At 37.9% G+C, this 12,595-nt stretch overlaps 1 protein-coding gene across 3 annotated transcripts in view; it reads left to right on the top strand.

Annotated features, from left to right (window-relative positions):
* SLC30A8 (solute carrier family 30 member 8) overlaps positions 1 to 12,595 on the top strand; it is a 122,465-nt gene that overhangs the window by 77,986 nt on the left and 31,884 nt on the right. The window contains exon 1 of one of the 3 annotated variants that reach the window (XM_039853544.1): positions 9,212 to 9,434. The exons of the other annotated variants lie outside the window; for them this stretch is intronic. Within the exon in view, the coding sequence (XP_039709478.1) occupies positions 9,364 to 9,434 (71 nt within the window). The 5' untranslated portion in view covers positions 9,212 to 9,363. Of the gene's footprint in view, positions 1 to 9,211; positions 9,435 to 12,595 lie in introns of those variants that run through there. 3 annotated transcript variants of the gene reach the window in all.

The following is a 12,595-nucleotide window of genomic DNA, read 5'->3' as shown; positions in this document are numbered from 1 at the left end:
AAAGAGTGCATTGTGAAGGAGAGAAGCTAGATACGGCTGAGATCAATCACACTGCTTTTCACAGGGTGATCCGAGAAGGCTCTCTGAGGAGCAGATATCTGAGATGTGACCTTCAGGATGAGAAGTTGGAATCCACGTGCACAGCCAGAAGCAGAAGAAGTGTTCCAGGAAGAGGAGGTAGCATTGAGGAGGTGTCTGAGAGGGCCAATTGCAAGTAATAGGAGCTTACGCTTTTGAGTGCCCATTTTGAAAACAGGTAACTAGTTCAGTGGAAACTATTCAGAATCGATTATACACCATGCTGCTCTCTAGAAGACAGGCCGCTGGATGTTGTCCCCCCTTTTTTGCTGATTATAGTAAGACCACTATTACATCCTCAGGTGTTCATTTTAGATAATGAACTCTAAAAGAGTCTACTTATTACATGTACCATATTTATTTTGGAATCCTAGGAGAAAGAAGTCTCAGGTGGGAGTTCTTAGAGGAAAATTACGTACAAGTCACAGTTCTAATTAGTCTTTTCACATTACTTAGTGTCTTAGTTAAATTACTTTTTTTTGGTAGCCTTCCCATTTCCTCTCATCTACTGAATAATAACTTGCTGAGTGTTTGTAAACACTATACTGAAGAGTAATAACTGAAACTCTATGAAAGAGCTGAAGATGTAGAGTGACAAGGATAATTTTGCCCTTAGGGTGTTGGAAGAGGTATTATTTCTTGTGCACTGTCAGTGCTTCAACTATTAGACTAAGCCAGAAAAGATTCACCTTCTTGTGACATTTCTCTGAAAGACAGGAAAATATTTGGATTCATATGAAGTAAATGTTTCATTTTAAGTTGCCTAACTGTTCCAAACAATGTTACATGCTCCAGTGTAATTTCTGGCTCTAGAGAGTGAGGTTTTCTTTTTCAAGCTATGAGAAACTATAAGATAATGTGTGATCTGTGACACTATTGTGACTGACAGAGTCAGATTTAATAAACCTAAGGGGCTAAGATAGGAGTTTCTAATTTCTAGTATTGGCATTGAAGGTACCTGGGGCTGATGATATTCACTCTGTTCAGGTTTTGTGAATGAATGTTATATATTTCAAGTATAAATTAAGTTTGCAGTACTGTGACATGTTTGCTAGCTTCTAATTACTATGGTATGTCACCCAGTACCAAATGAATTGCTTTTCAAAGCAGTTCTCTTAGATTACAAATTCTCAGAAGGAAGGCACTGTGTCTGTCTAAGCATGGGCTTAGAGCTTAGCAGTAGCAGTGGGAATTTCATAAAGGCTGGGAGGAAGAAGAAGATGGGTCAATGTGCCAATTGTTGCTTTGAGCAATGTCTCAAAGGGCATCTTGCTTTCTACTTTCACTTTTATCCCAATGAAAAGCAACTTTTTTGCCTGGTCAATCTGCTGGTAATCAAGGCATGAGGCAGGACGAGAAATTGTATGTGCTGACTCATGGGGGAGTTATGGAATGGTGGCCACAGCCATCAACTATTTTTGGTTCAGTAGGTAGAGGACTGCGAGGCTACCTGCAAGAGCAAAGGGAAGGAAAACAGCTTAAGTGTCAGTGCGACCTTAGAATTTACCAGACAGCAGCCTCATAAAGATTGGGCAGATTTGGTTTGAAAAGGTATGTGTGAAAGAATTTTTACGTTAGTGAAACTACTGTGTATAATACTACAAAGGTGGATACATGCCATTATATATTTGTCCAAACCCACAGAATGCACAACAGCAAGAATGAACCCCAAAGTAAGTTACATGGGTGTAATGCTGTTTCAATATAGGGTCATCAGTTATAACAAATTGGCCTGGTGGGGATGTCGATAATGGGGAAGGCTGTGAATGTGGGGGTGCGGGATATATGTGAAATCTCTGTACCACTCAATTTTTCCATGAACCTAAAACTGTTGTAGAAAATAAACTCTATTAATAATTAAGAAGCGACATGTACATAATTAACTGTTGACAGGTTTATAAGTTTTTCCTAAAATACACATTAAATTGGACTACAAAAAAAAAAGTGAGTGCATGTGTGTAAGTCCATGAGTGCCCAGAAACAGACAAAGAATTCCATGAAGATATTCGGGATAGTCTTAAAACTGAGTTATGCCCTGAGTCTTAACTTAGGTAAGAGGGGGACTTATAATTTTTTTTAAGGGAACATTTTAAAATTTATTTATTTATTTATTTATTTATTTATTTATTTATTTATTTATTTGTTTATTTTTTTAGTAGTGACATTGGTTAATGAAATCCAATATTTCAGCTGTACATTTTAACAGTAAGGCATATATATATTTATATTGTATGCTCACCTCCCATAGTTAGATCTCTTTCTGTCACCACATATTTGACTCCTTTTCTCTTGTCTACCTCCCCCTAACCCCCACCCTCTGGTAACCACTAATCTATTGTCCATGTCCATAAGTCTCTGTTTGTTTGTTCTGTTCATCTGTTGCTTTTAGGTTTATATCCCACGTGTAAGTGATATCATGTGATTTTCAATTTTTTCTGTCTGGCTTATTTCGCTTAGCATGATTATCTCGAGATCCATCTATGTTGTCGCAAATGACAGTATTTTATCTCTTCTTATGGCTGAGTAATATTCCATTGTATATATGTACCACAGCTTCTTTAGCCAATCATCTATTGTAGGACACTTCGGTTGCTTCCATGTCCTGGCCACTGTGAATAATGTTGCTATGAACATCGGTGTGCAAATATCTTTTCGGATATGAGTTTTCAAGTCTTTGGGGTAAATACCCAGTAGAAGGATTGCTGGATCATATGGTAGATCAATTCTTAGTTTTCTGAGGAACTTCTATACTGTTTTCCATAGTGGCCATACCAATTTGCAGTCCTACCAGCAGTGTATTAGGGTTCCTTTTTCTCTGCAGAGAACTTATAATTTACCTTCCTGAATTTATAAATATTCTGTTGTGCATATACTCTTTAAATTAAAATTTACTCCTTAAATTTAAAAAAATGTTGAAAATGTTTATGTAGGTGCTGTTTATCTTGTGGTGCATTTAAAAAATTTTTGTTCATAAATGACTTCTCTATATTTAATGTATTTAACAATGTTAAATCTTTGAAAGTGTTTGGCTACCTTTGAAGAAGGTAGCGGATTATTTTTACTCAAAAGAGTCATCCAAAGTGGCTGGGTACATCCATTCGAATTGTTCTGGTTAGGAAACTGGGGCAGAAAGAAGCAAATGTATTCATCGATGCACTGAAAATTAGTATAAGGGCAGAAGCAGAACTTGTAGCCTCCAAATGTACCAACTGGCTGCATTCTGCATGACAGCATGTTCAGCTTCGCAGTGGTATCAATTAAAATGGCGGTTGAGCAGGTTCGGGGGTGAATTAAACTAGCCTTGAGGAGAAATAGCCTCAGAAAAGAGTTTAATACACCAACGTACACCATATTGTTTACGCCAATGGGTAGAAATTAAATAATCACATCTATCAAGCTCAGAGTTAAGAGTTAGTAGCAAATGACCATGTAGATGAGAGTGAAATGTCCAAAGGCCTACAACCTGGCCAATCAACAGTGGAAAGAATGTATTTGAGTGGACAAAGAATCCAATGTGTTCAAACCCTGAGACTAAGAAGTATACCTCACTTAGGGGCCTGATCTTTATTCAAAAGTTAAGGAGAAAGGACTATGTAGTACAAAGCAGATTAAAAAGGACTATTCCTGAGTTGCTGACAGTAACATCCATAATAATGATGATTCTAAGACATGACGGAGACTTAGTATTAAATAGGAAATTACAATAATCACAGAATCGAATTTCTCCTTCTGTTTCCTTCAATAGAAAATGGCTTAGGGGCATGTGAGTTTACAATTTATCAGCTTTCTTGGAAACCAGTTTGTGACTAGGAAGTGCAGGTTATGCCAAATCCCATTCTCACTGTTTATCAAAAACTGTTCACACTGTTTTGTCGTATTAATTTTTGTTGCATAAAAATACTTAATATAGGAGGGCATTGTTATTGTTTTGTCTAAAATATTATTTTGTAGTAGTTTAATCTGAACATTCATAACATTTACAATGATACTTATTCTATGAATGATGAAGTATCAAATTCTGGTGAAGGCTTAGAGGAAAATCTTAGTTTTAGGTTCTGGGGGGTCACAGGGAGAATTATCCTAAGCACATAAAGTTTTAAAAAAATCTGTTGCAAAACATATTTTCAATAATGCGTTATGTGTTTGCTTGCTATAATTAAATATTTTTCTTTTCTTTTGGAGTTAGCTGACTGTGAGGAAAATGGAAGCTCCCATTATCTTACTGACAAACATCTGGGTAACTGAGTAGAGCTTAGGGTTGCAAAAGGTAAGATGATACCTCAGTTGTTTGCGCTGGAAACAGATTCAAAGAACTCATGCCCTGATGATGATTGCTACAACTGGACTGTGTGGCATTTTAAAAGGCAGACTCACTGGAAGCAAATTCATTAATACCAAAAGAAGAAATGAATTAGTTGCAATGGCTTGTGGTTGAGCTTCTAAGCAGAAAGCTCAGCTACTGTTCCTTGATGCATTTTGGGTTTGACCTGGAAAGCAATGGCTCAGCTTTGCAGGGGAGAGCTTCTAGGCGGCTTTTGTCTTGTTTCCTGGACTATCTTGTCAGTCATGAATCAAATAAATCCACGCTTCAAGATTCAGAGAAGTTGAGTATGCTTTGCTCTCTTGGCATTCATCGTGGGAGCTACTGTGAAAAATCTTTCTTGTAAGAGGAATTATGGGCCCCTCGAGGCCTTTCATTAAAGGAAAGTGAACTGTACTGGTAAAAATTAAATGATAGCATTCCAGATAATGACAAGAAGACTCTCTTTCTTTTTTAAATTCAGGAATTCAGTGCTTTAGTTTGCAGTGACTGTGCATTCCCAGATCAAGGAGATGGAATATTAGAAATTAGGTTTCTGTCTTCTTATTCTAATGCCTTAAAATCATGGCTTAGGTTCTTGGAACCCTCTTTTGCTTGCCAGTGCAAATAAAATAAAGAAGAGAGAGATGTACAGTTGTGAGAACGTGAGGACAGCAGCATACTGCTTTGGAGTTTACGAGACACTGTCAAGCATATCTAGCTCAGAGGGTGCATTTAAGGGTTAATTAAGTTTGCAGAGTGCTTAGAAAAGAAAGTGTGGGACTTACAGACTAATCAATCAAATATGTACTTCATAAACATTTTAGCTACCTAGCCTTAATATTTTCCCCAACCAAAACACTGCTAGTTTATTTTTGTATTATTTATTTGTATATGAGGCTTAATAAAGTCTTTCTTTTATTGTTATAGTATCAATATTTTATCAAGTCTTTCTTTTTTCAACAAATACAAATTGTATTTGCACTGGAACATTTCTACAGCTTAATCTCTTTTAAAATCAAAATGACACAAAAAAAAAAGTTATATACTCCCGATTTCTCAAGAAGAAAAAATAAAATTCAGATGACTTTCAGTCCATTTTCAAGTAAAGCATGAAATATCAGGGAATAGTTTATGTTTTATACATGCTTACTTTAGATTAAAATGAAATTTTCCAAATGTCTTTAAAATACAATCCAATTAAATTTCTATGTCTTTGTTTTCAAGTTCCTGGATATAACTTTTGAAAACTCATACTGTAGTAATAACCATAAAACTACCTTGCTAAGGAAATGCTACCCAACTTAGAAATAATACCTTTAGAGTCTGTGTGGGAATACACGAATCCAGAATCTTTAGTAGGCGATTGCACTGATTGAGTTTGCATTTCTTCTCCTGTAGTGTCAATAAAAAGGACGCATTCTAAATGGCACTCTACTGCTAAGCAGGTAGTATAAAGCAGGCACAAATCTATTATTTTAAAAAGTTGAGCCCAGAGAGTTGGAGGGATCTAGCCAAATCACATGGCTTATGGCGGGTTCAAATCCTCACCTCTTCTTTCCAAAAACCTCTACTTCCTTGTCGGATTCTTCCATTCATGGATAAATTCTTGGTCTTTTGCTAAGACTGGGGCCAATTTCTTAGGGACAGCCAATATTTTAAATCCACGATATTTAAAAACAAGCACATTTCGTGTTTCTGTTTAAAGGATAGTTACATGCAAACAATGGAAACATGAAGTATTGCTGAAATACAAATTGAAATTCTGGAATACAAATCCCGAGTACTTTCACGTTGAGGGATGATCAGATGGTTTTGCAAATATACACATCCTTTCTGCAAGTGAAACAGCAATGTATAAGACACCTGTGTAAATAATTTTTGCACAAGTATTAGCTACTGTTTGTAAGATCCTATTAAGAAATTGTTGCCGACAATGGCTAGCACTGGGGAGTGGAACTTGTTCTTGGTTGTGGCAGAGATGTTCTTGTGGCTGACAGAATATTTATTCCCAGAGGTAACTGTTACAAATTGCATTTTGCCCCTTCGGTTGCGACAAGCTTGCGATGGAGGGTGGGCGGAGAGGACAACCTGTGATTCAGGATGGTTTGGAAGCCGGTTACCTAGGAAACCGGGATGAGCAGCATAATGCCCACCAAAATCAACTGTCAACAAGAGATGTTCTTTTTTGTTCTGTGTTGCTTTCCAAATACAAATTTTGTGACTCTCACAGAGTCTGATTAGGGCTATTGGCCCTTGGTTGGCAGGATGTGCCAAAGTGGGCCAAAGGTGAGTCAGGGAGGATGGGAAATTTTTCATAAACATTGTGCTGACAATATACTGGGGGCAGGTGGATAATGGTGTAATTAAAATGAGTTTGTGAGAAGATAAGATGACCAACAGATTGATACACAACGTCACATGCAGACAATGCTTGATCATAACTGAGCTACATCTGAATTTACTGTAGCAAAACTTACATATTTTAACATAAAAGTTTCATTCGCGGTCATCCACTATTCCCTACTCTTATGCTGCTTACACCAGAAGATTGTTTATAGTAAAATAGTTATCTTTAAGGGTAGCACTTAGAAATTCACAAACCTTTGATGAAGATAGTATCTACTTTCCAAATACCTTTAAGTGTGCACTTATTTTTTATTTTTAAATGTATCATACATGTATACACATGTATTTTATAGGTGTGTAGATATGTGTGCATATTTAAGTCAAATAACATGAAATTGCTTATTGTAGGTCACATTGGACCTACAAAAATGGCAATTTTATATGGTTCGACATAAATAAATAGGACAGGTGATAAAATACTTTTTTTTTTTTTCGGTGCAGTGTTTTCTTATCCTTTTTTGCTAAGGTCCCCATTTCTTCTTTTTCCATTGCCACCTGACCCTGTCCTGTATCAGACCCACACATCCCTGCTCACGTAGCCTCACGCTATCCTTGCCAAAACAGGCAAGTCGCTTTAACAACATAGTATGTATCTCCATACGTAGAATCATAAAAAGACATAAATGTTTCGGTGCATACATATACATGCTAGCGACAAAACTCATTGTTCAGAGTCTTAAACTTCTGGATTGATTTTTTCCCTCTTGCTATTTAGAACCGAATATTCTCTTTTCTCCATTAGAATACTGCTTATCTTCTCTTCTTTGCACTTGTCCTTAATAGATTTCAGCTTGATTTTAAGTAGTTTTCTCAGTTCTTGACATTCATTCACAATAGAAAGAATTCTATTTCTTTCATATGTGCTAGAAATTACAAATGATTCAAGTTGTAAAATGAGGCAGCATGTCACATGGATGGATTAGTAATTCTTTTCTTGTTTCCTACTTTTGCCTCTACAGAATAAACTATTACTTTGCAAAATTAAGTATGTTGAGGAGGAATTACTTTTTTATTCTAACATAAGACCCAGAATTTCTCCTGCAAGGAAAAATGGCCTCCCAGGGTCATTTATCTGATTTCTATCTGTCAGAGCAAAGTTAATAACGGGTTAGTCAACGAGGTCATGTGAAAAGACCTTAGAATTAGTGTTATGGATGAGAGTGTTTGAAATCTTAAGCAAGAAGTGCAGGCTCACCACAGATGGGACAGGAGACCTGACGCTCTCGCTCCCAGGTGACTTCTCTCCTCACTGCCTGCTGCATTTGCCATTGAATCCCATTCTTCTTCTGGGGACGACATATATTCTATTAGGTCATGTGCGAGATCTTTCCTCAGCAAGGTGGGAGAATTGTCAGAATGCTGGGCCATCGGGCTACTCTGGGACTACACGACTCTGCCTTCTCTCACTAGTATTTTAGTGTTGACAGGGAGAAAGGAAGGACTCAGGAAGGGTTTACGCCTTCTCCTCTCCGCACTTCCTCGCCCCTGCATGCATCTGTACAGGTCTCGGACACTCTTTTGCCCACATGCAAATGCCCGCCATTAGACCAGGCTGATGCCATTGGGCTATCATATCTTTTAATTAGAAAGGTGAGTTCTTTGTTATGAAATAAAATGTCAGTTCCTTAGAGTTTGTGTTTGAAGGTTTCTGGGGTCCGCTCAGAAAACTCCATTCCTAAGTGTTATGATTAATTTGCCTGACGCAGTTTCCTTGGGTGAGTCTTTTATCCTCAGCAGAGGGTGCCCTGGCCAGAGAGAACACAGATCATCCAGGTTCTTGTATGGTTGAGGGTTGTTACTTATTTAGAAGCTGAGTCTGCCCTCCTCCTGCCTATCGAAAGAGTTTCAAAGCTGCCGCACCAGGAACTGTTTCAGATTACAGACTTCAGCAACTAATGACCCATGTCCTCTGTTCAGTAGTGAAATCCAAAAACGGTCCTAGGAGAAGAGAAGTAAATATTGACAGATGCTTAGCGGTCATCTTAGAACTAAATGTCAGGAGAAATGCTTTTAGGTTGAGAGAGAGAGAACACCCCACCCTCCATCAAAAAAAAGGGAAAGGAAAAAATGAGATTATCATACAGAAGGGTAGCTGTTTGCAGATCACCCAGGTGTGCTCTGAAGACCAAACCCCTACATCAGCAATTAGTAGGAAACCCTTGAGCTTCTCTATCTCTCAGAAAGACCAGTAGGATCAGATAGCATGGGAAATGTGTGCACGCACACGCACACACCACACACACACACACACACGCACACGCACACACACCCACCCCTTCATATGATCCTACCTGCAAGTCTCCCAAGGAAAGGAATTTCTGTGGGTGAGAGAATGAAGCCAGACGATATTCCAAGAAGACTATAATTTTAGCCGACCTACCAAGAACATGGATGTAGGAGGCTAAGTCCTGGAAGCCTTTTTATTTTTTATTTTGGAAAGTGTGTGAATAATTATAATGCTGCTTTGCTTCCAAAACTGGACAGTGAGTTAAAGAGCAGCAGCAGCAGCAGCAGCAGCAGTAGCAGCAACAATAACAAGAATAACAAGAACAGCAAAAGCTCTTATCCTGGCCACCATGGAATTCCTTGAAAGAACTTATCTTGTGAATAACAAAGCCACCAAGATGTATGCCTTCACACTAGACAGGTAACAGACATCGGCTTCTGCTTCACAATTTTCTGTGTCTTCAATACTCAATAAATCCCTAGATCCTTCAGCTGCAAAACTGCAACTTGGGGGCATTTGTAAAATTTTATAAACTGTTGGCTGACTTGTATAATTCACATCCTCAAACATGTAATACTCTATATCGTTGGTTTGATTACTTAAATAGCTTAAGAGCTTGAAGGATACACTTTATGAATGTATTCTTCATCTGTAGATTTCCTTCTAGCAAATAGAGATATACAATCTCATGTATTTATCTTTCTTTTCCTCAATTATTCCCACTTTTAAGATAGATAATTTTATTAAATTATATTTAGAAAGAATGAAGGCTTTTCAACTACGTGACTACATTGATCTTAAAATTATTTGCTACTTTCTTAATAATATAGTACCATTAAAATATACACACCTATAATAAAATAGCTGAGTTTAATGTTCTATATACTTCTACTTCCTTTTAGTATCTCCCACCGTGCCACATGCGATATATTCATTCATTTCCCCTTATTTAAAAATGATTGAATAAAATACCTGGATCTATCATGGAGAAGAAAACGTTCCTAGTCCCAGATCTGTCTTCTAGAAACTTTGAGTCTAATATGAAATACATGTAAGAAAAAGTCATTTACAAAATAGCATATACATGTCGTTTGGGACGTTCAATGAGAAAACCTCAAGGGAACCTAGTTTGGAGGCCAGAAAAAGCTTCTCAGAAGTAATAGGCTGAGAACTGAAAAATAAAAAGAAGTTAGAGTAAGGTCGAGAAATACTACATAGGAAGTAGAGTTATGGAAAGTTTTTCAGACTGATCGAATTTTCTGCTAAAGACAGGGACATGCCAGAATGAGAATGGTGTATCTGGGGAATTCAACCCAAGTAGAGAACGAAGAGAAACACACTCAGCACGTGTAGACGAACGACTGAAAATCTGAAATGAATTCATGTTAGGGGCAGAATTTAAGAGACTGCTTACCCATTCATAATATATGTAATGTTTTTGTTTGTTTCATGGAGCTAGACTAATATTCCAAAGGGTAGCTACATTGTGTTTGATAGCATCAAATATTTGAGCAACCGCAAAGAGACTTTCTCTTAGGATATTTATAACTTTGCTTAAGAATGCATGACAAAGAATTGAACATGACAAAGAATCTCGCCTTATAAGAATTATTTTTCTTAGAATATAATATTAAACATGATTTACTGAAATCATAAACAATAAAACCTTATGTTAAATCAGGCAGAAATTTTGGACAACAAATTGTTAACACTATGGATGCTGTTAACAGAGCATCTCTACATTATTGAAATAACAGTATTTCCCTTGTCATTAAAATAGACCATTAGCACTCTGTTATGCAAATAAAGCAAACCATTTATAGTTATGTTTGCCTCATAAATGGGTGTGATTTTCCAGATACGGTGAGGATAAAAAATGTCAAACTCATTTTTATTTTTCCTTTCTTTTCAAATCAAAACAATTAAACCTGGAAGAGATTGTTTATCCTGATCCCTCGTTTTGCCAGTAAGGAAGCTGAATGCCACAGAAAATAAATGCCTGTCTTAAGGTCAAATGTCTGATCACGGCAGAGTCGGAATCTGGACCCGCACGTCCTGTCAGTGAACACGGTGTTCCCCTTCTGCCTCCATTCCTCCTGAGCACACGCTCACCATGTGGCCTCCAGAATCCTTAATCTATTTCCTCCTGAGGTCACGTGTACCTTGATTTCCTCATTTATTTGCTTCTTTCATCACCTCCCCCTGTATTTGTTCTGTCTCTATTTCATAGATACCTCCTGATAGTCCTTGTCTTTTCTCCTTCCTCCGCTTTTTTATGTACCACTAGCTTTCTATTTAAATTGCTACCAGCTGTTAAGAAATTTAACCTGAAGGAATCTTCATTCTCTAATTCCACAGATGAGCATTTCATTTATTTATTGCTATGCAAAAAAACCTACCCTCTCCCAAACCTAGTGGCTTAAACTACCATCAGTTTATCACTCAAAATTGCATGGGTCAGGATATGGGCAGGGCTCTGGCTGGAGTCAGTTAGGTTTGCTCATGAGGCTGCATTCTGCTGGTGTCCGGGCTGTGCTAGAAGGTCACGGAAGACTTCACTCACATGTCTGGGGTCTTTGTGTTGGCTTTGACTGGTTTTCATACTCCTTCCCATGGTTTCTCTCTCTGTATGGTATCTCATCTTAGGTTGGCCTGGGCATCTTTATATAGCAGTTCAAGAGAACAACAGTGGAATTTGACAGGGCTCAGAGAGCCTAAGCTCAGAACTGGCACAGCTTCATTCTACCACATTTGATGGCTTAAAGTATGTCCCAAGTCCCAGATTTAAGGGGCGGGACAATAGATTCCATCTCTTGATGGCATGTGCATAAAGGAATTGTTGGAAGTCACCTTTACAGACATTTTACCACAGAAAATAGTAATACTGGTCTCTGTAGGTGCCGTGAACACTATTGTGCAGTCTCCTATACCCCCACCCCAATTCCCATTCCAGTGATGGGATTCCCTAGACTTTAGTCTCTTGGCAGCAGAGATACTTGTACAAAGTTTACCTACACAGTCAATATGGTTTTCTTGGTGTTGAGTTGGAGGGATCGAGTTTCTCTTTTTCCCAAATCATATATTAAGGAGGTGCAGGGATGTGAAGGCAGGGACAGAAGGTAGGGACAAATTACTGGAATCTTTTCAGTATGAAGCCTTAAAAGTATGTATGTGTGAGCTAGGACTTCTTGAATGGTGATGTGATGAATTCAGCGGACCTCCTTCCCCAATGAAACAACCATTTAAGTGATAAAAATTATTTTAAAAAATCCAACAATTTAAAATCTTTGAAAATTGTCTTAAGGCATGCAGTACATTGAGAACTATTTATTCAAGAAAATCTACTAAATCTCAGTAAGAAGCAAAAGCATGTGGCATTTGAACCATGACCTGCTCCATTACCCTCCCTTTCCCCCAAGCTTGGTGTGATGGAAGCTCTACTCTGGATGGGTGTAGCTAAAATACAGGGATATCTCTTCTTCCAGCTTCTAATCGAGGGCTACAGTTAACCCCTAGAACAAAAGGCTGTTGGAATCTCTCATTTCCCCAGCTCCATGTTGCAGAACCTCTATTCAATGCAA

This window comes from Pteropus medius, unplaced genomic scaffold, assembly GCF_902729225.1.
Source record: "Pteropus medius unplaced genomic scaffold, Ma_sr-lr_union100, whole genome shotgun sequence".
NCBI lineage: Eukaryota > Metazoa > Chordata > Mammalia > Chiroptera > Pteropodidae > Pteropus > Pteropus medius.
This window is presented reverse-complemented; position numbering and strand designations above follow the sequence as displayed.